The sequence below is a fragment of the Fundulus heteroclitus genome, chromosome 23, assembly GCF_011125445.2.
Source record: "Fundulus heteroclitus isolate FHET01 chromosome 23, MU-UCD_Fhet_4.1, whole genome shotgun sequence".
NCBI lineage: Eukaryota > Metazoa > Chordata > Actinopteri > Cyprinodontiformes > Fundulidae > Fundulus > Fundulus heteroclitus.
Window position 1 is genome coordinate 11,059,039 of NC_046383.1, and position 26,841 is coordinate 11,085,879.

At 38.1% G+C, this 26,841-nt stretch overlaps 1 protein-coding gene across 2 annotated transcripts; it reads right to left on the reverse strand.

The window, feature by feature from the left end:
* Positions 1-1,930: 1,930 nt before the first annotated feature.
* adad1 (adenosine deaminase domain containing 1 (testis-specific)) lies at positions 1,931-23,633 on the reverse strand. Of its 2 annotated transcripts, XM_021320649.2 has the most exons (14): positions 23,510-23,633; positions 20,269-20,462; positions 20,038-20,178; positions 17,743-17,913; positions 17,519-17,590; positions 16,805-16,930; positions 15,109-15,232; positions 13,475-13,645; positions 11,005-11,080; positions 10,739-10,895; positions 8,328-8,562; positions 7,144-7,276; positions 2,675-2,813; positions 1,931-2,590 (listed from the first exon to the last, which is right to left on the reverse strand). In XM_021320649.2, exons 2-13 carry the CDS (start codon positions 20,441-20,443, stop codon positions 2,700-2,702), a joined length of 1,695 nt encoding a protein of 564 aa, XP_021176324.2. In that variant the 5' UTR covers positions 20,444-20,462; positions 23,510-23,633; the 3' UTR covers positions 1,931-2,590; positions 2,675-2,699. The 2 variants fall into 2 exon arrangements, with proteins under 2 accessions (XP_021176324.2, XP_021176323.2); XM_021320648.2 differs by having other exon boundaries at positions 1,931-2,813.
* Between the last annotated feature and the right edge of the window lie 3,208 nt (positions 23,634-26,841).

Below are 26,841 nucleotides of genomic sequence, written 5' to 3' on the forward strand. Positions count from 1 at the left end.
ATTACAATAAATTGTCTAAGTAGCTAAATCATTAATTGTAAACATTCTCACTTGACGTTAAAGTTGTGGATTTATATGTGCTGCAACTACTGATCAACTCAGTAGTGTTGAAAATGCTGCCTTAAGCCTCTTTTTCTGATGCTGTGGGTCTGGTGTCCGTAACGCTTAGCTCTGACATCCAGAGGCTCCAGTAAGATAAGATAGTCTTTATTGATCTCACAATGGAGAAATTCACTCGTCACATCGGCTCATACAAGAAGGTGCAGAGTAGGGAAAGGGGAAGGTACCAACGCGAAACAAAACGATTACGCTATGTCTGATGATACATCATATGCTCTGTACTAATTTAGTCATTTACATGAGATTTCACTGGTATACACGAGTTTTACTTTGCGTCCAAGTCAGGCTGTTCCTTTAACACTGATGTTCAGCGCCAAACATGTTTGGAAATCTCCTAAGACGGTGGAGAGGACAACGTGCAGATCACACACGTCTGAGATTTTTTTTATATTAGGCAACACTGGATCAGCAATGTGCCCAAGAAAATCCCACACCCCCACGTCCAGCTCTCCTCCAATGGCCGGCGCATTGGTGGTCCTCAGTGTCCGAGGCTGGGTGCTAAGTAGCTTGCTCTTGGCGGCTGTTTCGCGGGGCCTCTGCCCCCGTGGCTCTATCGGGGCCCTGCCTGGGAGCTCCTGGGCCTCTGGGCCTGTGGCTGGATCCGCTCCGGCATAGCTGGCTGCCAGCAGAGCCATTGCCACGGTTCCTGGGGGCTCCTCTCTGCTCTACCCTGGGATGGTGGAGCCAGCTTTCCCTGTGTTGGTCCTTCTTGGGCACCTTTGCTTTGGGGTTGTGGTACCCATGGCGTCTGCCTGGGTGCTCTGGATAAACCGTACATACACTCTCACAAACACCTACAGCTGCTTGGATTCAGTTGTTTACAGATTCACTTCTATACAGAAAACCTATTATCATCATTAGCTGTCACTTTATACATGTCATATTAAATAATACTGTTTATTTCTCAGTGATGGTATCAAGGCGTTGGTTATTTGTACCTGTAATACTTTGTTCTTTTTATTTCTGTCTTTGCAGGTGTAGAAACAGACTCTGAAGATGTTATACTGCTCTCACCACTCCCTCTCCTCTCTTTTTGTCACCTTCTCCCTTTTAGCATTTTGTCTCATCTTTTTACCAAGACTTAATGCCTCACCTGTCAGCATTTTACTGGGATTGCCTGCTTGTATAAAAGGGTCGTATTTGGCAAAATGACCGACATGAAATGGAGAAAGAAAGATAAATAAATAAAGTTTTTCTGCCCGGTCATCACTGAGAGGAGGAGTGTTGAAAGTCAAATTGGTTCTTGGATCACGGCACAAATGGGCAGACTTTGAAATCTTATTGCCGCCGATCAATAAATCTTTTTCTCTGAGCGTCTTGATGCTCTGACGTACCAGCCTGGAAAGTGAAGCGCTGCGTACAGCAATCAAAAGCGAGGAGATGGCATAACACAAGCGAACCTACAGATGACCATCTATGCTGCTGACATTATGCAATTCAAAAAATGTCATCACCTCTTTGATATATTCTTTGTAAATTTCTCCACTTTTACATTATTATCTAACATTTTTCTTATTTATCCGCAATAAATTATGTTAGGTAAAGCCACCTACATAACAGGTGGGTAGTGGCTGGTTACATTTACTCAGTTTACTTGAGTAAGCTTTTGCACAAAATGGACTTCTAGGAGTAGTTTTACTGCATTGTACTTATTTTACTTGAGTAAATATTATGAAGGAATATCACTACTATTATTTGAGTAAAGTTTCTGGCTACTCTATCCACTGTGAGTAACTTCACTGAATAAATTAACTTGTTTCAACCAAAAATGCACCAGAGAGACACGTGAGACTTCTTGTTTGTAGACAAGTTTTGTTGTTTTAATGGTATTTTCTATCTGCTGAGCTCATTGAGCGATTTACAGGTCAAGTAAGCATTCAGTAAACAGTAGATATTGTTATTGGAAGTATTTTGTACTTTCCTAACTTACTGTGTGTACATTAACGTAAGTTTTTCTTCTGCCTGAATTTGTTACTTTGTAATTATTGTTTGTAAATGATTTATTTTATTTTCATGATATTCTAATTAAATGACCAGCACCTGTATAATAACATTATGGGACACAGCACTGAATATCCAGGTTCTTTAGCATCAAAATTGTGACCTGACTCCTCCTTGTGTAGTTGTTCCTTTTATTGTTTTTTTGTAATTATTTGCAGAGAAAAACAAGTTGCAGTTGTTGTCAGATTCAATAATCAAAACAGAAATGCTTTGTGCACATGCAACATAGTTTTTTATAACATGCATTTTGTCAAAAATTCAAGACAGGCTGAATATGTCTTGCTTACAATAGTCCCAAAACCACTAACGCAGTAAAGCAAAACCTAAACCATCACTTCCAAACACAATTTTAAATATAACATAGGGACTGCATACACTTTTTTGTTTGTCATTTATGATTATAGATAATAGGGTAAATGTAAACATTTAGGCTAACAAAAGAGAAAACAAAAGGATAACAGATGCAAACCTGATGTGGAAAAGATGAAGAGAAACATTTTAAGACTGAGCAAACAACATTAAGGCTTCAATTTTTTTGCTTTCAAAAGCTTACTTGGATTTAGGTTGAACATTTTTCATCAACCACTGAAGTTGTCACCCTCGGGAAGCTTTTCCAGCCATGAGCCGAAGCCCTGCTGACACAGGTATGCCCGCAGCACACTTTTGGCCTCCTGGTACGGCTTAGCCATCATCTTCAATAACAAAAGAATCAGAGGACAAATGTTCAGGAGTTCATCAGACATACCAACATCAATACCGTATTTTTCAGACTGTAAGTCAAATTTTTTTTTTTCATAGTTTGGTTAGTTACGTGCGACTTAAATACCAATTTTAAATGGTAATTCATATGGACCAACATGAACCAAGGAGTAAACATGAGTCCAAGGGTTATAAAGCAAAAATATTCAATTTGACAGAATTTTTTTCTAGTCAGCCCATATATTTCTGGGCCCATGGAGGTTATGATACATTAGTTACCTCACTTGCTTATTGTGGAAAGTCAACTTTAACCAAATCTGTCCGTTTTAAAATATGCATTGACAATTTCTGCAGCTCTCCCACCTTTCAGCTTCATGTCAGCTTGGTGTCATCCTGGACAGCCCTCTCCATCCTCTCTACACGTTCCACATCACCTGGTTAACTTACTTTCCTCTTTGCAGCATCAAGTTCTTCCTTCACACTTTTAGCAAGCTGGTCAACAGTCCACTCACCTCTCGACTTTACAACTTCAGCTCCATTCCCTCCCAGTCTTTTTCTAGCCATTTGCTAGTTTGACAGAGTTTATAATTGTATCACAAATGAAAGACTATATATTTTAAGTGTAGGTTTATATAAATTTTTATTCAACGTGTGACAGTTACTGCATCTACAATATTGACCTTTCTGGAGGCCAGATGCTGAGTCAACACTTTACCCAAGTCATCATCATAGTATCACACTGGTACACTAATAATTCTGTTAGTATTTGCTGACATTAGCAAAGACAAACTAAACACCTTTTGTCCTGTTTGGCTGACTATTCTGTTTTATAGTGGGCAGCAATGCCATGAGTGCAGAGATAAGAGGCATGTGCATTTGGTACCGACAGTCTTGAAAGCGCTCTCTGATCTTTCAGCAACCGACTTGATCAGGTCAACGAGAGGCGGAGACATCGTGAGGGACAGGTCATGCTTGGTTATGAACAAACATGCAAACTTTCTGGTTACACACCTGTTAGCCATGAGTACAGGTGCCTCAGTTTTGTAGATGTTTCACAAGAGGACGTGTGCTGCAGAAAACGGGCGGTTTGGTGGGAAATTATGCACATAAACACGCCTGGCAGGTTAAGCGTTTTGCCTCACGACCCGACAATCTTCTCAACGTTGTCCGTTTCTCTCAGCCAAGCCCTTCTCCATTTATTCTTAACGCCGCCGTCAACGGTCGATATATCCAACCCTTCTTCTGGAAAAAGCACGTTCATGCTAAATTAGCCTGAGCTAGCGCGTTAGTCTTCTTGTTTTAAATAAAAACGTAACAGCAAATCACCAGGAGATCCTTGGTTGGTCGCCCGCGTTTATCAGCTAAATTACTGGAAGTGAGGGAATAAACGCTGACAGATGACGTGGAAATAACTCATTAATTTAACTGCAAGAGCAGCAATAGACACACTTACTGAGGAAGTTGTTCTCAGATGTTCGATCCACTGAACTTTTGAGTTGCTGGTTCGTATAAATCCAAAGAAAACGTTTGACCACCGCTACTTTTATTCATGCCACCTGTGGCCAGCTTGAGATGCTCTTCCAAAAGTTAAAATTATGAAACACCGACAAACCTCAGACTGGCAGATGCCCGCTTTGCAAAGACCCGCCCTAGTCTCTTTCTGATTGGCTGATATCCCGGCTCTGCCAGGTTTCATTGGTTGAGAGCAGCTTCAGTTTAATACCTTGAATAAAAAGTCTAAAAGGAACCAAGTGGATAAATTGTATTGCTGTCATTTTCCAATTAATGGAAACTGTCGCAGTGATGCAGATCTTTAACCCATGCTACAGCCGCAAGAGGCCTCGCTAGGCTTGTGAAAACTATAACCTGCTCCTGCACAACTTAAAAATGTATTGAAACTAGGGCTGGGCAACATGGCCTCAAAATAAAATATTTTTTTTTTTTTATCAAAACAAGAAAATCACTCAAATATCATAACAAACCAAAATGAATTTTCCCATTGGGCTTGAAGTGCAAACCTTAAAATAAGAAAAAGTAAAAAGGTTCCGCTTGAACAAAGAAGAGTGTCCCTATTGTCATTAATAGTGCAATAACTTGCCTTTCACAAACCTCACATAGCAGCTGCCTGTGCCTGTGAGACAGCGCTGAGGGAATGAGACCCCATACAACTCTAGCAGCTGTTGTGAGACAGTAGCGGTAGAGAGATACTAGTAGATGCTACTTTCAAGTGAAGCTGCTAAATCACAGAAAGGGCTCTGGAAAGTCCCCCAATTATGTGTCGCTAAGTAGGAAACGCTGGACTGTCGTCTCTAGTTTTCCTTCTCTACCGGGAGCAGAGCAGCCCAGTAGCCACCAGCGTTCATTCACTAGCCGGTTGGAGTTGCTAATTTACCCCATTCATCCTCCCAGGTATGTTCCATGTTATTCAGCTGGTTGTGGATGCAGCTGTGTAATTTATGAAGTTGCCTTACCCGGTTAGATGTCAGTTTTTAGTCTTGCATTGTGTGATATATCTAAATAAATGTGTAGTCTGGTGTGACTTACATGTTTCCTTCCTCTTTATGATGCATTTTTTGACTAACGCAAATGATGTTCCGGAGCGTCTCAGTTCGAAAAATAAGGTGCGATTAAAAATGTTTTTAACATCAACAAGTATTATGTTATCCAATTCAGCAAAAATCTGCAAACATCAACCAAACCAGATAATATTAATACCAATGCAGGTTTTGATATTGAACAATATCGACTTTTTATTCTCCTGCCGCACTGACTGCAGCAGATTCACCAAAGTCTCCCTGTCTGTGTCACAGAACTTTGCTGCTCCTCCTCCCCTCTCGTCACAGTCTTGCACCGTCACATGACTCAGCGACACCAGCCAATCAGCACACAGCTCTCTCTCCACTCGACATACAAACAGCCGGGCTGCTGCTCGGAGACCGACGGAGCAGAAAAGGCATGTAGGAGAGCGAAAGAAGCGCCGTTTGGCTTTGTTTTAATGCCGTAAATGAAACAACGGCAAGCTGCATGGTTTGTAAAAAGCCGGTTAAGTGCAGTGGAAACACAACATACCTGTATAAGCACATGAAAAACCATACGCAAGAAAAAGTAGAGCTGCAGAAACTAAAGTTCGCTCATTGCCCCGACAGACCCAGACGTCATTGACAGAGGCGGTTCAGACTTCCAGAGAATATCCAGGTAGAGAAGAGTGGTCATCTTCAGCAGCACTTCATACTAACTTTCAAAGTAGATATTATATATCACGTAAGTGTAATTAAGACCTTGAAAGAACTCAGTACATTTATCCCATTAAAAAGTGTTATCTAAGATAAGCTATCATTAGATAATCCTTTATTTATCCCACGATAGAGTAATTTATAGAATTAAAGCAACAGACAAGTGCACACAACACAAACAAAACTGCATAAGGAATGAAAGATATAGTATCATAAGAGGTGGATGAAAACACTATGAAACTATTATTATTATTATTCAATTGTAATAATAAAGTAAAAATCACAAAAACACCAAAAGGTCAAATTCATGATACATCAAGCTTAAATATAAAACAAGTATTGGTAATACTGACCTTGTATTTATTTGGTATCGGATTGATTAAAAATTCCCGGTATCGCACACCTATACTGCTCAGGTGCTACCATGTCATACCATCTTTATTTATAAAGTACTTTACAGCAAAACTAGGGTTCACTAAGTGCTGCACATTATGCAGATAAAAAGATACAGCCTGCAAAAAATGTAAACAAATTAAATGGAAATAAAAGAAGGAATAAAGGAGATTAGTAAATAAAATAAAATCCAGTTTCTCAGGAAGTACTAAATGCTTTTGTAAAAAGGTGTGTAGGCCAACATTAGCAGAAGTGAGAAAGTTGTGCAACATAACCAGCCGGCCAGCACGTAGCGCGCTCAATGAAGAACTTAATGAAGCTTTGAGGCAGAAAATGTAAGGATTTTTAGGAATCAAGGTTGAATCATTTGAGTGAATAGAACAGGTGCAATCACTTCCTTGCGCTAGTAAATAACATCTGAGAAAAACTGATATGCAAGAAACTACTTTTAGTATTCATCCAATTAGAACGTTTTGATCCGGCACTTGAGAAAGTCCCCGCTTAGGATTTGTAGCATTAAGCAGAAAGCATCATTTTCAACTTTGGAACGTGAGATTTAAGGGTAAAAAAGGTCATTTTCAACCAAAATGGCAGTTTTTTTTTTTTTTACTTTTTTGCAGTCTGACACAAAACAAGAACTAGCAACTTTTGATTGCTGACAGGGCTGTAGGGAACTGCTGATGTGTAAATAGGTTACCTTCAGTTCTCTATAGCAGCTTGTGGTGATTAGGTCCTGTCTCTGGGCTTCTTTGGCCACCAACCTGAAGCGGTGCAGCATTCCTGCTTTGCATAGACGGCTTGCCAAAGCAGGACCACTCTTAAAAGGGGACCTGCACCAAAGAAATGAGTAAAGCATTAGGGGGACGCCATGGGGGACTGAAACAGACACAGTAACAAACATGCTTAACTCATTTAATGTCTAAGTTATTTTAGAACAATTACATTTCTCTTTTCTGCCTTGTTTTAATATATCAGCATCATAAATACCCTTCATGGTATGAAGTTGTTCCTGAGATTTTAGACCACAGGAAACTTCTACTCAAGACTTTACTCCGAGATGCTATTGAACTATCATGCATATCATCTCATATCATACATATATATCATTCTGTAAATAGGCTGGAGATTTTATTCCCCACTGTTTGACTTGCATATTTCATAATTCTTTACCTGAACATGCCATATTGTCAATAACAAATACTCTGGTATTTATTTTTACTTTTGCTTTCTGTGTTGCTTTAGAACCAACTTTAAATGAGCCTGTTTGTTTTTTCATTACTAAAACACTGTTTGCCTGAACTTCCCCATTGTGGGACAATAAAGGAATTTCGTATCTTAGATTTAAACCAGCTCAAACAGCATCACAGTCTGGGACTAAGTCCATTGGACAGCCTAGTCTTGAAATAGTCGCAGATTTAGTCTGTTCTGTACTAAAAGCCAATTGCAAGAGGATTGAATTAAAGCTACTCTGTGACTAAATTGAAGCTTACATTAATAATTGAAAGCTGCAGGTTTGACCGCTGCTTAGTACTTCTTGTAACAGGGAGAACAGACGGTTTGGCTGCATGGAGTATTTAGAATATCTTAAAAAAAAGACCCATATATGCTACGGAGGCCAGTAGATGGGAGTCGTCCATTGAACCTTTTAAAGAAAAACACTCCAGGGTTTAATGAGAAATTGTATTGCACCGCACTGATCACCGCCGTTTATGATCTGCTAAAACATTTTGCTGTCAAATGCAAATTCATTAACGCTTAATGCAAACCATAATTTCTTTAATACATTTTATTCCCTCTATACAATTCTACCTCGAGCAAGCAGCACAAATATAAACTAGTCACCAAGACATAACAGATGCAAAATCTGGCAGGCACGCTTACTCCTCGACGGTCTTGCCCTTCAGACCATCCACCACCTCCACAGAGCTGTCTCCTTCGCTCCAGTTGATGGCACAGGTCAGCTGACTGCCACCTGCGTTGGGCGCCACCACAGAAGGAACTAGACTGATCAGGGGTCGGATCATGCAGTAGAACATGGGCATCTGGGAGGTGATTCCCTCCACACGCTGGCTCACAGACATCTCCATCCCTCGGATGTCAGTACCGCCAGAGTCGCCTATAAGACAGAGTTTTTTTTATTGACCCGATAACCTGCTGGCGTAGTTGTGAAACTGGTAGTTTTTATTTTCCTCATTTTTAAAGATAAGCTTTTAAATGAATGGTATAATAGAAGTGTCAAAAAAAAAAATCACATCTATAACCACATACCATCATATATCAGGGTTTCTGCTGGTATCACCAACTCAAATCGTCTCGTCTCCCTACAGCGATGGCTAGCAGCAGGTACTTAGGGTTTGTGCTAAATATGGAGCCCAGTTTGACATCATGTTTAATCCTAAAAAGACTTACGATTGCTACAACTCAAAAAGGATAAGAAGACGAATTTTCCTTCATTTTATTTACCAAATATAGTTTTGAGTTTGGTGAATATTGTGGAATATTTAGGTCATATTCTGCGGTGTGATCTTGAGGATGATGAGGATATTAAACAATAGTGTTTTAAATTATACATGCAAGCTAATATGTTGGCACGTAAAATTAGCATGTTTACAGATGACGTTAAAGTGTGCCTATTTCATACTTATTGCACCTCCTTTTATACGTTACATCTGTGGTGTAACTACACTAAAGCTATGATGAAGAAACTGCAAAAAGCCTTTCAAGATGCTTTTATAATCCTCCTCAGACGTCCAAGATGGACATGTTTAAGTCAAATGTTTGTCATGAGTAACATCTCAACTTTTCACGCCTTGCTGAGAAACTACATGTATACATTTAGGTGCCGCTTGGATGTCTCAAAAAAATTATTAGTAAAAGCTCTAAACTGTATATAGCAATGTTAGATATACCTCAAGCCTTTTTAAATATTGGAATAAATGTCTTGTGATGGATGAGTTTTTTTTTTTTTTTTTTTTTACATGATGTGTTTTTATTTATTTATGGAATGGACTGTATCTCGAAATAAAGAAATTGTTTGGCTAATTAAATTTTGTAAATTCTAAACTTACAAGGTAAATTAATTGAGGTTTATATTGAAGCAGTCAAAATGACCGTTTGGATAATGCCAGTTAAAGTGTTAAAACGGATAAAAACCAGTAAAAGATCTCATCGTTTTCTCGTTTTGAACGCTTCAATATATAAGCAACTTTCTCTGGCATTAGTGTAGTGACTGAGAAAGGCCTCAGCATCACATAATCTGTTACTTGAGGAGCTATTTGGCGCACAACTGTTGACACACCGCAGACTCCCTCTGTCGTGTTTTGCCTCTTAGGATACATTTCTAAAACAAATAGTTCTTTAAAAAAAAAAATCTCTTTTTGAAATACCATTTTCGTGATTAGCTTTCATTACTTCTACCGAGTCACAATAATATACATCCTATCTTTTTATTTTTTTTAGCGTTTGTCAAACCATCCAAACTCACTCTAATCTGGGGATTTACCACTGTATATTTCATTTAAAAACAGCACAACTAATTCTGGAGTTTCCCTTTGTTCCATACTGGACAAAGGTTATTCTTTTGCCATGATAATTATAAAAAGTGGGGGCAATCAAGTACCCCTCCAACCTGGAAACTATGATATTTTCACACCCTTCTATCTTGGTTATAAGACTGGGGAATTTGTTGGTGCTTAAGAGCACCCACCTTGAAAGTGTGTTGCAGACACTGACAGCAAGATAAGGATCTATTTTTACACAAACTTTTCCCCTCTTCATGAAAAAAAGAAAAGAAAAAAAAAAGCAGGTCAGTTTCATATCCAACTCTGATGAACTAATTTTACTCGTTAAAAACAAACGTTTGACAGGGAAATAATAAGCCAGCATACAGCAGATTTGAAGTTGGTGCCTCTCAATAATGTTAAATTATGTATAATTCAAGCCAAAAAATCTTGAAACCTCTGGCAGATTCTAATCTTTTTCACACAACCAACAGGTTCTTTCTAGTAGGAAATGACACAGGCACCTCCCCAACAAGATGATAGTGTGCAAGGGATATCACTTTTGAAAAAAAAAAAAACAAAAAAAAAAAACTTTTAGTTTTTAAATTACATTTCTAGACTTTGGAGCAAACACATGTATGAGAAATTAAACCAACCCCTAATTATGTTTGGAGTATATTTAGAGTTCTAGTTTTTCATTGCACTTTCAAACATAGATATGATGTCACTTCTTGATGAGTCACTTGAGGAAATCCTCATGAATGCAACAAAGTCTACCAGTCAGAGACTTACCTACAAGGATGCTCTGCACATAGACGGGCTCAATGAAGTGGCTGAGTAAGGCTCCTTGGTATCCTAACACCTGCCACTGAGTGATCTTGTCAGTGGTGGACATGCTGATCATCTCGCTAGCAGTGTTATCAAGGATTGAGGAGAAAACACAAAACACCTTTGAAAGAAAAGATATTCGTTGCTAAGGGTTAAAATCTGGATAAAATGCTACAATGGCAAACTAAGCTAAAGATTTCGACAAATCCCTGGGAATAATAGTACAATACCTTGCCCTCCACTGCCATGTGTAGGCTGATCTCATTGTTCACTTGCCATGTTGCAACGGAAAGAGGGCTCAGATGCCTGAGAATAAAGTAGAGAGCGAAATCAAGACTGATGTTTCAGTTTCGATTTTAATTGATTTCACCAAACCGTTTACCGTTCAGATTTATACAATCATAGCAAGCAACCCGGCAGTCAGTGACATTGGGGTAAAGATTCCTGGGCAGGGATGCTTGATTGCAAAATAAATAGAACAATAATTTTGCTCAACAGTGAAATCTTAATTTCTCAAAACAAGTATTTACGTGGAATTTGGAAAAACAACAATGCCTTTTGTTTCATTGGAGAACATGAAATTGCCTTGAAAAACATTTCCCTGACACCTTCATGCTGAACCTTTCTGTAAAATTACAAAGTATTCAAATGTCGAACAATATAAAAAAAATTATGTAAAAGGCAATTCACTGGCCTTCAAAAAACAAGAAATAACTTAGACTTAGACAACTTTGTCATTTTATATGCACAGAGTGCGTACAGAACGGAATTTCGTTTGCATACAGCTTGAAGAATCACAGTAAATTACAGTAAATTACAGGATAAAGTGCAGCGGTGATTTTTGTAATCAATTGAAATGTAAACAATCTCAACAATGGAGATTGTTGAACTAGGAACTGAACCCTAAAAATATAAACTATAAACATTAAATTATTTCCTAACAGATACATTTGTTATTTAAACAAAACAAATTTTCTTGTAATTTAGTCCAGCTAAAGAAAAATAAATCATACCTTTTTATTTTGGAAAGATGTATTGAATGTTTTTTGTAATGTTAGTGTGGTTAAATTTCAGGTGGTTGCACCTATTCAGTGTTGCCCATTGATGCAAACGCCAATAAACCTTGCAGCGTGTTTCTGATCTGAGTCTTTAAGTCCCACGGGTTCCGACGAACCAGTTTTGTTTGCTAAACACTGCTGCTGTCAGCGTGGGGGGGGTGGTGGTGGTTTGTTTTTTCATGTGACTTATTCCAGTAACGAAATACGCTTCTGCTGCTTTTTTCTTCGTTAAAAGAAGAAAAAAAAAGCACTCAAAAGGGGACTTATTTAGCTCCTAAATGCAGTCTGTTGGGTACTTCAAGGTATACAGAAGATCAGAATCTCCAGAAGCTACACAGAGATTTTCATATTCTGGTTGGGTCATATTTTTCAAGCGGTTTGGTTTTCTCCTTTTTCTATTACGTTTTACTGAATAATTATGGCACCGTTCTTGGTAGTGGAAAGCTCAGCAACCTGGAGGGAGGGGGGTGTTGTGTAGGGCCTGTTTTAGATTTAAAGAGACAGTACCAAAAAAAAAAGTTTCTCTCTGACGCACCTCAGAACAGAGATAAAAGCGGAAATGTGTGGATAAATTAATGAGGGCTTCAGACCAAAGCATTGCTGGTCAACTTTATATAGACCCCAACTGAATGATGCGATACTGTATGTCCCCCTTAACACGAGAGTGGGTGAAAAGGTAAGGCTTCATGAATTTAGGTCAGGGGTCTGCAACATGTGGCTCTTTACACCTTCAGATTTAGCTCTTAAAAACTTAAACCAAAAATATAAATGTAAAGGTAATTTAAAATTGCTAGCTTTAGGATGCATTTAGTTCTGCAATATATGCATAACATTTCCAGAAAGAAAGAAACTAATGGTGTATAGAATATTTTACTATAGCTAAATGAAGTATCTTTTTGTCAATAGGTTGCAAACTACTTGCCTTTTCATCATTTTGATGCCCTTTGCTATAAGAATCAAATATCCAATTAATGAAAATGCATTAAACCTAAATATAAAAATACCGTTGGTTAAACAATAAAAACTGTTGATCCTTAATATTAAAATAATGTAAACACATTTCCTATAGTATACTATAAAACAAACTCTTGTGGCTCTAAACAGAATTTGTTTAGCTGGACCGAGGGCAGAAATGGCTCTGCGGGTTGTAAAGGTTGCTGATCCCTGATTTAGGTAATACATACGTGCTGAGAACACTTAGGTTACAATGCAATTAAGTCTAAGAAACATTATTGGTAAAGTGAAGTAATCCTACAAGAGGAAGACTGAAAGTAGAAAATTAATATTCAGATGGGTGACTTAAACCTTGAATGTTGGCGTTTCTCTGGTGCATTTCTGGTAAAAATGTGTTTTCTCTTCACTCAGTGGTTTCACTCAAGATTTTACTCAACTGATAATATTACATGAGTAAAAAGTGCAGTAAACTCCTGAAACTACTTTTTCCTCTAAAAAAAGTTACAAGTCAATGTAACTTGTTTACTACCCATCTTTGCTGATATCAAAACCTAAGTGAATTTTTTTTTTTTTTTATTTGGCTGTCATGGATTTCTTGGCTCTACAGACAACAAACTAACACTGAGTTATATGGATTGCTATTTAAAAAATAGCAGTAGTAAGCATAACCAAGTTAATAAATACTCACAGGTTGCCGGGGATCTGAGCTGCACCCTTGGGTAGCTGGTTCACATACAGGTGGAGGGTAATGCCACTCTTCAGGCAGAGCAGGTTGCTGTTGACGTTATGCGTGAAGACCGACTTCTCAGTCAGATTTGTATTTTTGCTGAAATACATCAGCAGGTGCCGATACAGATACCTGGTGTAACAGAAGGAGGACAGCACTTCACTACAGATGTGTTAGAAGTGTCTTAAGATGAAGGCTGCACAACGCTGATCGCCATATATTGGAGACGGGACGCCAAATAATCTTTTATGGTATTAAAGTCTAGTTTAAATCTGACTCATTAAAGTGCAGATGAAAAAAAGTCAGAAATGCTCTGTACAGTAAATTAAAGACCTAACAAACCAGCACCATATGAAGGGATTTCAAAGTGTGCCGACCTGAGATAATTTAAGTATCGTTTTTGCCGCCAGTGAAACATATTGTGCAGCGACAATTTTATTTTTGAATACGTAACAGCATATATAGAATGCAAAAAAGACAAAAACACAAAAGGTCATAATTGCTGTTTAGGAATTTGAGAAACTCATTCCACATGTGATCACTGAAACGTGTAAATGGGAATCTCTCTGCAACAGGTATCCTATGGTAAGATGTTAAACTGCCGAAAACACTCAAACCTGTTTTCAAAGCCCATATTTAATTGTGTTTAGCACGTTGCTGAAATTTGGCTCCAGCTGTGGGCTGCACTCCCACAGCAGACGAGCGGGCAGAGCGAGAGAAGCTGGGCTTGAGGAGCTAGCATGGAGCACGATCTGGAACCCGGCATCGCTGCCCCGGCCAATAAGCCCGTTTCAGACGCAACGTTTCAGAGGTACATTCCCTCCAATCAATCATTGAAGGGCGTTGTGTGTGAAAGCACTTTTTGCTCCCCAGCATTTAAGGCCTTTTAGTTAGACCACATCATAAAATCATGAACATTATCGCAGCCAGAACTACAACACATGGAGCAGAGGACAAACAAGCTGGGCTGGGCCCTAGCAGTTCACAAGCGAGCAAACGCGATTAAGACCTGAGTCACTGTACTTTATGTAATTCTATATTAATGTTACAGAAGGTAGACATTTATCAGTCGCTTTAAGGCCTTAAATTTAAATGGCTAAATTTAAGACATTGAGTTTTTAAAACACCGCATTGATGGATTGATGGATTGATCAGCGTTCCACACAACAACCTCTGGAATATTTAGGGATTGACTGCATAAGAAGATATTGTTAAAAAGTTTACTTTCTTAGTATATAATTTTTTTTTTTTTTTATAAAACACAATATTGGATGTCTAAATATGTTTGGCAAAGTCTGAGGAATCATTGTGCATTAAGTACCTTTAGAAAAAAAGACAATACAGTAGGTAAACATTTACTAATGTAGCACATCTTTACAGACAACCGTCAAAGGTAATAATATACAGCAAACTAATTCTAATCTATTTTTTAAAGAAAACAAAAATCTACAATGAAAGAAACCACAGCTATCCAGGACCTCTACGGTCATACTCACCAAATTATCAACCAAACTTCCAGTCTTCAACTAAAACAGGTATGTTAACCCAGGAAATCGTGAAGTGGTCTCAATTGTTGGAGGAAAAACAACAAATACCTCATAAGAGACCTCCTTGCTGTGACAACCCCGTGTGAATCGCGCACAACTCGTCCATTTGATGACACACAGTCTCTGGAGTTGAAGTTCCCGGTCCCAAGAGCCACCACCTCACATCCACTGGCTAAAAGAACAGGATACCGTCAAATTTATTAGTTCTCATTAATACACAGTTTATATATTTATATTATGGTAAAAAGGTAAATGGCTTGTTCTTGTATAGCGTTTTATCAAGTCCGACGACCCAAAAGCGCTTTGCACTACAGTCATTCACCCATTCACACCCTGACGGTGGTGAGCTGTGTTGTAGCCACAGCTGCCCTGGGGCAGACTGACAGAGGTAAGGCTGCCATACATTGGCGCCACCCGACAAACCGAATCCAGTCGGTACGACCGGGTACCGATTCACGTAAAATCAAACGTTACCATGTTTCAGTACCTAAAAGCATCACTGTGACACTGAGGGAGTGGAAGAGTGGCGGTTTTCCATGCTGAACATGAACACAGCGCTGCACACACAAGACTGATGACATCAGCAGCCGCTGGTACAGTTAACAATGCATGGCTGATGGAAAGCGCTGGAAAGTAAGGCTCCACGTCTAATCTGAGGAAGCACCTGTTCACTGCTGCCAATTAAGCAAGTTTCTCACTGTATTTAGTGACTTCAGACCCATCCTACAACCTTTTTTCAAAAAAACGACTAAAGTAAAATCTAAGGACCTTCTTGTTATTGGTGACAAGAGCGGCGAGTGCTGCTTTAAGTCCCTTCACACTTCTCCAAGCGCTGTCTCACAGGCAGCAGCTGCTGCCTCGTCGTTAAACTCGTCTGTAGTCAGAGCAAAGAGGAGACACTCTCGGCTCTAGATTGGTGCTTTTAAATGAAATTTGCTCTGACTACAGGTAAGTTTCACAACAAGGCAGCACCTGCTGTCAGGTATTTTGGTCCCCTGCTCTTTAGCAAAGTGCTTTAATTTGTTTGGGACAGTTTGGTTTATTTTACTGATTACTCTTTTCAACCACAGTTAAAAAGCAATGCCTTGTTTTAATTTAGACATTTTCTTCTATTATGATTATTACTATAACTACCTTTTTTTTAATTTTTAGTTTAAGTTAATGGAAGAGTAAGAATAAATTTGAGGAAGACAGGACATAGTTGGATTTCAAATTTTAAAGGCAAATGTATTCTGTCAGAAAATAGTAGGTTAATAAGTAGGCTAATAAATGTGAATGTCCACCATTCACAACTATTTTGTACCTTGCAGATTAACATTACTGCTTTGCTATAAGCATGACCATGAAACTAAAAATAAAATTAAATTGCTAACGTTAATTTGTTGTTAGATCTCATAACGAAGTTAGCTAGCATAGTCACTTAAAGCTAATGTCAGCTTTAGTCCGTCAAAGTTACCTTAATGCCTCTCAAATTACTCTTCATCATCTGACAAAGACCAATTTCTTATTCAAAACTGCAATTTTCGCCGCAAGGGAAGTTGTTTTAATGTCTGCTTATAGTCCAAAAAAAAAAAAACACGGAAAGAGAAAGACGGAGAGAGATAGAAGCTTGCTGCTCATATAAAGCTGTATTCTGGGATATAAATGGAAACTTAAGTGAAAAGAAAATCACCCCCAACAACATTTCCGTGGGAAACTCCTAAACCCGTTTCTAAATCATAGCATTTTTTGTTAATTTACTTACAAGTTTTGATAATGAATGCTGCCGTCGTGTCTCCACAGCTAGAGAACTCAGGGTGGTTGTTCAGCAGTTTAGAGAGCTGGTCCTTCACGGCAAGTGGAATCTGGAGGTTGACTGAACTCTTCCTTTCTGAATAAAAAATAATAATAATAATATGGACTCAACTGATCTCACAGTAAAATGCAATTAATATTTTCTGATTCAAGGAATTTCTTAAAATAGGAAACATTTAACATTTAAATGTTACATTTTTACAAGAGAAACAATCCGATGTTTAAAAAAATAAAGTCTGTACTGTAGCCAAATCGCTAAAGGTAAACTTTATTACTCAATGGCAATGCAATAAACCTATTTTATAATGGACATTTTCTAATTTGGCATTAATCAGTAAGACAGTCCCCGGTGCTTTAACAGGGTCTGAACGCAGCCTAGAAATTCTTCCTTCAGTACATGATCTACAGAAGAATGGATTCACATGTACATATGTGCAATGACGCCAAAGTAGAACGTCTGCAGAACTAGGCGACGTTTCCAAAAGCTCCTTAACTCAATATTATTGTAAATCTGACAATACTACATAATGGACAGCCAATGTTTTCTTCTTAAGAGTAAAACTATAACAAAGGGTTTTCCTTTTGCAGTGCCAGTGCTGTTAATAATATACTGCGTGAAACTTGGTTTACAACCTAATACTGGCAAACAAAAACCCTGAATTACCGTAAATGGCTCTGGAAGGATGACTGTCGGAGACGGACAGTTCTTTCTTCACTGGCAATGGTGGAGGACCATCTGAAGACAAAAAGTCACGGGAAAGAACAAATGTAAGAGATGACTAAGAAAATACTTCACACTATGTTCGCCATGTTAAACTTCATGTTACTTAACTACATTACTGCAACAATTTTTAGGTCATATCTAGTGATACCATCAAAATACAAAACCTGATGCGTGAGGAAGATCCGTTTTAAGACAGCCCAAGTTGGGCAAAAAGTCCTCCAAAGCAAGCTGTGCTGCGTTTAGACGAGCCTCTTTTTTGGTCACTCCGAGGCCAGTCTTGTGCTGAACACTGTCCACAACAACAGCAAAGGCAAAATAAAATCCTGGGACGTTACCTGAGTGGGAAGAAAAAAAAACAGGTAACCAGACAATATTCATTCAATCTATTCTTGCTGACATTGTTCTACAAGGACTATCCAGCAGTAAAAAAATTATCTACTGATCAAGATACAGTGGTACCCTGACTTACGAGGGTCCCAACTAAAGTTTTCGAGATACAAGCCAACTCTCTGCACCTTATACTGTAATTTAATTTTTACTGCAATTTACAAGCTGTATGCAACAAAATTTCGTTCTGTACGCACTCTGTGCATACAAAATGACAAACCAAGTTGTCTAAGTCTAACTCTGAGCCGATTTGTTACTTTGACTTGACACGGAGGTTTTAGAAGAACTGGATGACGTGGAGGAGGCATTATCTCTACAAGACAGAAATGTTGGGAATCTGGGAGAAACCTTTAAACTTCATTTATGCCATTTATTGAGACTTGCCAAACTCGTTACATTAACATTTTGAAAGGGAATATGAAACAATATATTTAAATGGGGAAAGTTTATTTGACATACAACTTATTTGATTTACGAGCTCCGTCACGGGACAAATTAAACTCATAAATCAAGTTATCACTGCATTTCATGTTCATGCTATCCAAAATGGTCAAACGCTCCATCATAGCCCACCTAACCTTACTTTTAATGCAGCATGGCATCCCTTTCCCTTGTCTTGGCAGGAAGGACAAAGGGTATAAACAATCCAAAATGGAAGCTTTTAAAGCAAAAACTGGCATTTAGCAAAACATTATTTTTCTGATCTGCTTTCTGAAAAAAAAAAAACATAAAAAAGTCCTTACTCTGGGGATCCAGTAAATGTGGAAGCAGTGCAGGCTGCACGGTGCTTTCTGCAAGGCACCCTATTCTAGTAGAGCAGAGCTCCCTCTCTGCACAGTTGGACTGATCATGCATGAGTTATGTCATTGCGTGATAGTAGTGTACTTTTAGGCATTAAATAAAATTTAAACCATCGTCCATGGTGTCAAGTATCAAGTGAGGTCCTCTGGAGGCTTGGTACTGGAGCGACAGGTAATTACGTGTTGATATTCAGAGTAAAATGCAATCTGTAAATTCTGCACATGTAGTCTTTAACTTGTAACCCTGACCAGATCCTATTTGCTTATCATCTGACTTCCTGCCTGAACTCTGCTTCAGACTGACGTAGAGTCGGCGCAACAAAAATAGAACAGCAGTAGTGTATTTTATAGAAGTGGCGAGCGTTAGAAAGGCGCCGTCTGGAACCGCTCTGACTGACTAGAGTTTTCCGCGTTCAGTGGAACCCCAATGTTAGAAAAACTCATTCCCAGCCCAGCAGCAGAAAAGGCTTAAAAATCCAGCAGAGGGTCATAAAAATTAAAATACAGACCAAATTGTCATTTAGCAGAGAACACAACAGCTCATAAATATAAAGCAACATTAGATTCAATGATTCTGTTGTATTACATTGAAATGACTGTCTTCATTTCAGCTTTTAACTCTCTCTCTTTTTCTTCATAGTAGGTACACCTGGTCTGGCGTTCTGTTAACTGTGACATCATCCAGAGAAGACGGCTCACCCGCTACTACCATCTAATGTAGAACAGATTACTAGATCAATGTGTGCTTCTGTGCTTTTTTGTTTCTCTTGTTGTGTCTCTGCTCTGTCTTCTGTAACCCCAGTCGGTCGAGGCAGATGACCGTTCATACTGAGCCCGGTTCTGCCGGAGGTTTTTCCTTCCCGTTAATGGGGAGTTTTTCTTCCCACTGTCGCTTCATGCTTGCTCAGTATGAGGGATTGCAGCAAAGCCATGTACAATGCAGACGACTCTCCCTGTGGCTCTACGGTTCCCCAGGAGTGAATGCTGCTTGTCGGGACTTTGATGCAATCAACTGGTTTCCTTATATAGGACATTTTTGACCAATCTGTATAATCTGACCCAATCTGTATAATATGATTGAACTTGATTTTGTAAAGTGCCTTGAGATGACATGTTTCATGATTTGGCGCTATATAAATAAAATTGAATTGAATTAAACTAATTACACACAATCCACATAAACAGTAAAACATAACCTCCCTTTCAACCACCATCACCTGCCACAACTACAGCCAGGTGACGTCCGCTTCACTTTTATGGTACTTTTGTTACCTGTTGTTACTGTTTCCTTGAATTCTAGCTGCAACTGTAGAAGCTGGGCAAGCTGGTGAAGCAAAGACACGGCGTTTGTTTCGCCGTTATTGTATTTCTGAACCAGCACTTTGGGAGAGACTTGTGGCTTCTCAGCATAACCTAAGGCAAACAAACAAAGCAGAGAGATGAAGCATAAAACACACAGGTTAGACTACTACCAAGCTGTCAGGATCCCATTCCACAGCTTACCGGGTCTGACCCACTTGGCACCTTGTCTGTCTGGGCCACGTTTCTGAGGATCACTGAAGGTAGATTGGTGTTTGTTTGACTCCATTGAGCCTGACGTTGGTGGCAGATTCTTCGGCAGCATTTGTCCAAAGCTGGCTCCTCTACACCCTCGGAACGATCCAGTCGCTGAAAACATCCTACAAGCTGAACGAGCTCTGAGAAGAAAAGAACAACAGTGTTTGCTGAGGTATTATAAAACTGTGATTTACAAGTTTTAGGCAAATAAGGAACACAAACCCATTTGCTCGAGGAAAACAGTTTTGTTAAATCACAAAACAAATTACATTAATGTCAAAGAAATAACATCTTAAAGCTTGCAGATAAATTCTTAGAATAGGGCAATACGAAATGAATGTGGATTATCAAAATGACAACAGAGTTCAAATAGACAACACCACTTAAGCTTCAACGTCTTGGTCTCCGAGTCGTTTATGCCTAAAAGACACTAAAATGTCATCAAACTAGCCGAACACTTCACTGGCAAATAGAGTTTGTTGCACAGCAAGTAAATTATTATAGACCGTCAAATACTACAATCAAGCAGTCTCTTGCCATTACAACACTGAACACACTGAAACGAATGGAAACTGCAATTTGACAATGTGCTGCTTCAGTTTATTAGACTCTAGATGGTAAAAATGTGCAAACCATAGTTCAGACAAGTAATATAATGTAACAATGGGTCAGTTGTCACATTTTTCCTGAGATAGCCCGCTTGTCCGGCTGGTTGGACAGGAAGAGTGAAAATTACATTACCAACAACCGTAATACTAATCATTTTTTAAAATGGCGACACCCAGTAGCTTCATTTCAACCTGCTTCAATGGAGAAACCAGCGTAGAGCAGCTGAAACGCTGGTTGAAATGTAGAGGGCTCAAAATGAATGGGAAAAAAAGTATTATTACAGGCCTATGCTTTAATTTATTATAGAGCTTATTGCAGAAAACAGTCAGTCATCCCGCTGTAATCAAACACTCAGATGCCATCTCCTCTTCACACACACACACAAAATCAAGATCACTGTGAAAAACATCGACTTGATCCATGAAAAGAAGTGGCAGAACAGCAAGAAAAACCACCACTCGACGCTTCTAATGATCACAAATGCACATATTTAGCTGGTATTTACACACAGCAGAACATTTACTGCTTGTAAAATAGTTTTTGTGGTGAAGAGGGGTTGAGCCCGCTCTCTTGTTGCGCGGGCGACAGAAAGAAGCGTTCTGTCCAGGGCTGCAACTAATGATTACTTTAATAATCGATTAATAAGTCAATTATTTTTACAATTAATCGATGAATCAGCAGACAAAAAAAAAAAACTTTTATTTCCATTTCTATATTCCTAAATACAACATTGGACTGACAGAGCAAATAAAAGCATAAAAAAAGAAGTTGGTACTTAGTGTTTTGTTGCAATAATATTAGGTAAGAAATATTTTTGCTTCAAATAAAGAAGTTCATGTTGACGAGATTGTACGTCAATTATTTAATAGTCAATCTTGTCTATATGAACAGCGATTTAACACAACAGAAGTGAAGCTGGAAAACTGGGGTGTCAAATGAGGGTTTTACATTTTTGAGGGTGTCCTTTAGAGATGTTTATGTCTTGTTTTTCTCTAAGTGTTTTGAATTTAATAAAGAGAGGGTAGTTGCCAGTGAAGGACGACATTATTTGCCTGCTTCTGTGGTCGTGTGTCACGTTGCCATTAATGGGCCAGGTGGACTCATCGTATTCTGTAACTCCACCAGAACAGTGTCCAGATGCAATCTACATAAACCTCTGAAGGTGCATGAGGTCCATATTCACTCTGCTTGAACAGCACATTAAAACCCTTTTAACAGTACCAAATATTAGTCACGTCTGACCAAAGTTGGCTGGGTTTAAAAGCCCAATGATATACTTTATGGACAGTGAATTAAAATATTTAAATAGAATTGAAATTATTTAATTAGATAATTTCAATCATAACCAAGTTAAACTGCGGCCGCACGTACTACCATTATTCCATTTTTAATTAAACTTAGTATTATTAAACGATCAGAGCCCCTGGAGGCACAGAATATGATGGGTTGCAGAAAATGATGTAACACCTGATTAGGTATTAATGATAAAATAAGGGAAAATTGTAAAGTGTCAATTTCTCAATGATACAGGCTTAATCCATATTACATAGTTCATTATTTTATTTATGTTTATTTGTTTGAGAATGTGACCTTGGGTGGTGGTGGTGGTGGAGGAGAAGAAAGTGCAACACCTGCATACCCATAAACATTATTCAAGAGTAGACCCCGCATTGACTGTCGCGACGCAGAAATTACGGCCGCCATCTTGGGGAGGTCGACCTGCTACCCTAACCTGCTGGTTTAAGGTGAACAGACGGATACCTCAGCACTGTGCGGTGTATTTTTGTCTGAATCGACCAACTATTGACATCAGGACTCGAGGGATACCTTTTCACAATTAAGATGAACAGTATTTTTGATTACAATGTTATTTTTCTGTCCAACAAAATTCAAGCTTGCAGTTGGAGCAATTTCTCAATTTTTGTTACGTTTTAGAATGTAGATTATTTAGTTCATTTTTATTTATTAGCTTATTTGTTGTATTAATATTTTTGTTTAAATTTAGTTATAGTTAATTAAAAACTTATTCTGCACCTGCACCAACACATTACACCGAGCAGAGCTCTTGACCCACCCAAGATGGCGCCACCAAATCTCGTCAGCGCCCATAGGCTAAAGCGGGCGATGCAGGTTACACGTAATGTAATCTAAGATTTAACAACCTAAAATTGGACAATTACACATTTCTGACTAACAAAAACTGTAATTTATTTCCCCATCCACAGCAAAAATAACTAAATATTACCTTTAATCTTACAGCTAAACTGCCTTTGCTAACAAGCTTGGTGGTCTGATACTTATTAATTAACCCTTAACATTCAAGCAACTTCAGCCAGTTTTAACAGTCAGCTGGCATTTTATTTGGAAATATAAACGTCCATTCATCTTTATTTTTGGTTAGCATGCGGTTAGTTGCGACTCGGTTCCCAACTTCCACCTGGTAGCCTGAGTGGAACTACAAAAACTATCTAGCCCAATGTCAAATCAGCCAAAATTGATGCTGCAGCCTATTCTAAACACGGGGAGTGAAAATTGCGAAGCTGTAGTTTCAAAACCAGACAAAATTATTCAGCTTTACCTGCTTGGGTTTGGGAAATTAACCAGATGGGAAACGGCGTCGGAAAATTCTGGAAAACGAAGGTACAACGCGGTTAATTTTCTTCGTCTTTGGTTTTACTGGCTGTTGGCAAAAAAGCTTTAAACAGGTATTAGCGCCACCTTCTGTATAGGAGTTTGAACTATAATGGAAGTCCAATATTCTACTAAAAAGTTCTGAATTTAAACTAATTAATTCAACTAAACCGAAATGCGCTTTCTGCTCACAAAACTTGAAGAATATGTCTTTCTCTACGGTATCTTATAAAATCAATTAATGCATTTCTCTTGAGATTGACCACATTCACAACATCCTGAAGGGTGCTCTCCTATTGTTTAGGCTACACATTGCAAACCTGTAAGACCGAATCTAATCCTCTTAATTCCTCTTTCTCCTTGATGTTTCCCTCATCATACCCAAATTTTTTGGAACATATAACACATGAATCCCTTTTTACTCTTTATTTCATTCTTTTTGCCATTCTTTTTTCACTTCCTCCTTTTATTTCTGCTTTGCTGTGTGATCTCATAATCTCACTAAAATTCCTGCTCTTTTAATTACGTCTGTTTTCCGTAAAATGTCTGACTATTACAATGTCTTGCCTTGACCAAGAGTGAGCAATTTTGATGCTGTAGATTGCACCGCGAGAGTCTGTAGCAATTAAAACAGATTGACGCTTGTTGCTTTCTACCCACATTAGTGCTAAAAGGATGGCAACTAATTTGCCTGTATAAACAGATATATTATCACTAGTACAACCCCAAAAGCACCTGTTCAGTAATAAACTACAAGTGCAATATTTTATGATAGTTATTAATAATATGTTTCGAAACAAACAGTCATTATGGGAACAAGGGATATGCTATTTGTTATAGATCAAAAAAGATTAAATGGGTTTGTATGTTTGCCTTATTAAAAGACACGCATGCATTTAGTCAATTTCTTTCTTGAAATTTTTTTTTAGCAAAGTTTAATAAATCATTTAAATGGAGGATTGGGAGCAACCAGTTGCTGTAATCCTATATACTATAACATTTTAAAAAAAATTATTTAAAAACATTACTGTTGTGTTGTTCCTAAAATTTTCTGCCGGTAAAAAAAAATGTACTCTGATTTTAGATAAAAAGTCTTCATTTGCATCAACGGTCTGTTCTTGTAATGAGGTTGGGGCCGCACAAAATAAATCCAGGGGCCACAAATTGCTTTGCTTCCCCTAGATCAGGGACGTCTAACCAAGAGAGGATTGTGTCTGCAGACTATTGCCAATCAAGACCTCCAGAGCCGCGGCTTTTTGCCTGGTAGCTACAAAGAGCCGCTTGTGTTACCTGCACTGCAAGGAAACTGCTATGAATCTGCAGGAAAAAGGAGGCTACTGGAGACGTCTATCAGTAAAGGGATAAACTGATAGGACCGGATTTTTTTTTCCTGTGAAAACTGTTGTTTATTGTCCTGACTATCAGTTTCACCTGTCATCAAAGCACTGACTAATAAATGAGTGCTTTTATTCTGGTCCCTGCCTGCACCACTGTCGTGTTTTACTTTTCTTTTTTATTGGAAATTATTACTACGTTTTCTCAACCAACCAGGTTTCATGTAGCATAATGTCGAATGTATACTCAAGAAGCTTAATCTTTTTTTCAGACAGTCTTGTTTAATTAGCTGGAAAAGGAACAGTGAAAAACAGGCTAAACAAAGGGGAAAAAAAACTGTTTCCATAATTATTTATGTTTTTGTTGATAGTGGCTGACACCACTGCACGTTACAATAATTTTACAACCCGAAGGTTGAAGTTATTTTGATGTCCACAACAGGGAACGCTGTTGATCATGTTTTAAATTAATGGAATAAAAGCATGGGTCATGTTTCCTTCCCTCTTTATGTTTTGCTATTTCACAAAATATCAATTTCTGAATGATTACCCAAAAAAGATTGCACCACTTTGTTGAGGAAATAAATTGTAGTATTTTTGGAATCAGTTGCTTTAAGTATAATGAAATTATTTGCATGTAAAGTGAAAGTAATGCAGTTTTGTAAGATAATGAAGCAGTCTTTTCAGAAGGATACTCAACAGTTGATCATATTTTCTTGCTAAAAAACACAATTGATCGTTTTTAATAATTGGAAAAGCAAGTTTCTTTTGTCAATCTAATGATATTTCAGAACCATTCGCAAACATTTGAAAGGATGAAACTTTGGTATAAATAAGTAAAAACTGATCTAAACTGTAGGTGCAAATGTAAAATCACATGTTTTTGACAATGGTTGAAGGTCTGATGTTTACTGTGGCTGTAGGACAAGAAAACGGATTACATCTGTTATTTACGGATGATTTAGATCAATGATCAATGATTTAGAGGAGGATTTATTGCTCATTGAATGTAAGTTCAGCCTGAGGCATTGAAAACTGAAGGCTAGATGAAGTTCACTGTTCATGTGGACATGGTTCTGTTATATGTAGACATTAAAATTGTTTAGATGAATTATCTGAAAAATAGAATGCATCAAATTAATGGTGATTAAACTAAACTAAACTAAACTAAAATTTAATGTTAAATTTTCTTTATCAAATCGTATTAAATCTTTCACCTATCGTCGGGAATTAGAGATTGTTGTCCAATAAGTCCAATATTTTGGTCTTCTACAGTACTTATTTGTGATGGTATTGTAAAAAATGTGATCCATATAAACAAGACTTCTGATGAAATGTCAACATTTTAGTTTGCTTTGAAACGTAGGACTTCAGTGATTGGTTTGATGTCTGTTATTAATTTTCAAACTACTTTATTATTCATCGTCAGGCAATTCAGTTTTAGCCTTTGAGTCCAAGAAGTCAACAATCAATCAAGCTTTCACAAACACTGTCAATGACCTCATATTGCATTTAAGTATCAGAACAACGAAGTGAATACAAAGTCACAATATATAGACAATGTTATGGGAAGTGAAGGGAACAGAATAGTTTATGTTGCTCTTCTTTTTTTTTCACACTTGCCCTTATGTAGATTTAAAAATGACAAAATCTAGTAAACGTGTTAAAAATATGTTTATATGTTTATTGTACATAAAGTTAAGGTGAACTTTAACTCTCCTCGTTCATAGGTTAGTACTGGTAGCCCTTGGTATGACACAGTGCCAATGAAGTAGGTTTTAGTCCATTTGCTCTGTAGAGTTCTTGGTCTGTACTTGGTCGCCTCCTAATGGGACAGGCCTGGAAAACCTTTAAAGTGGGGCACCCAGGAGGCTCTTTGAAAGAATAAAACAAAACAAACAAAAATTAAAAAGGGTAAAATTTTATTGTCTAATATAATTAGTGA

Bases quoted from the DNA above. Each gene is read 5' to 3' on its own strand.
- adad1 (XM_021320649.2), bottom strand. From the start codon at position 20,443: ATGTTTTCAGCGACTGGATCGTTCCGAGGGTGTAGAGGAGCCAGCTTT. The intron at 15,233-16,804 runs GTAAGTAAATTA...CTGTTCTTTTAG, and splicing joins AGCATTCATTATCAAAACTT to CCAGTGGATGTGAGGTGGTG. The intron at 10,896-11,004 runs GTATTGTACTAT...TTTCTTTCAAAG, and splicing joins ACATGGCAGTGGAGGGCAAG to GTGTTTTGTGTTTTCTCCTC.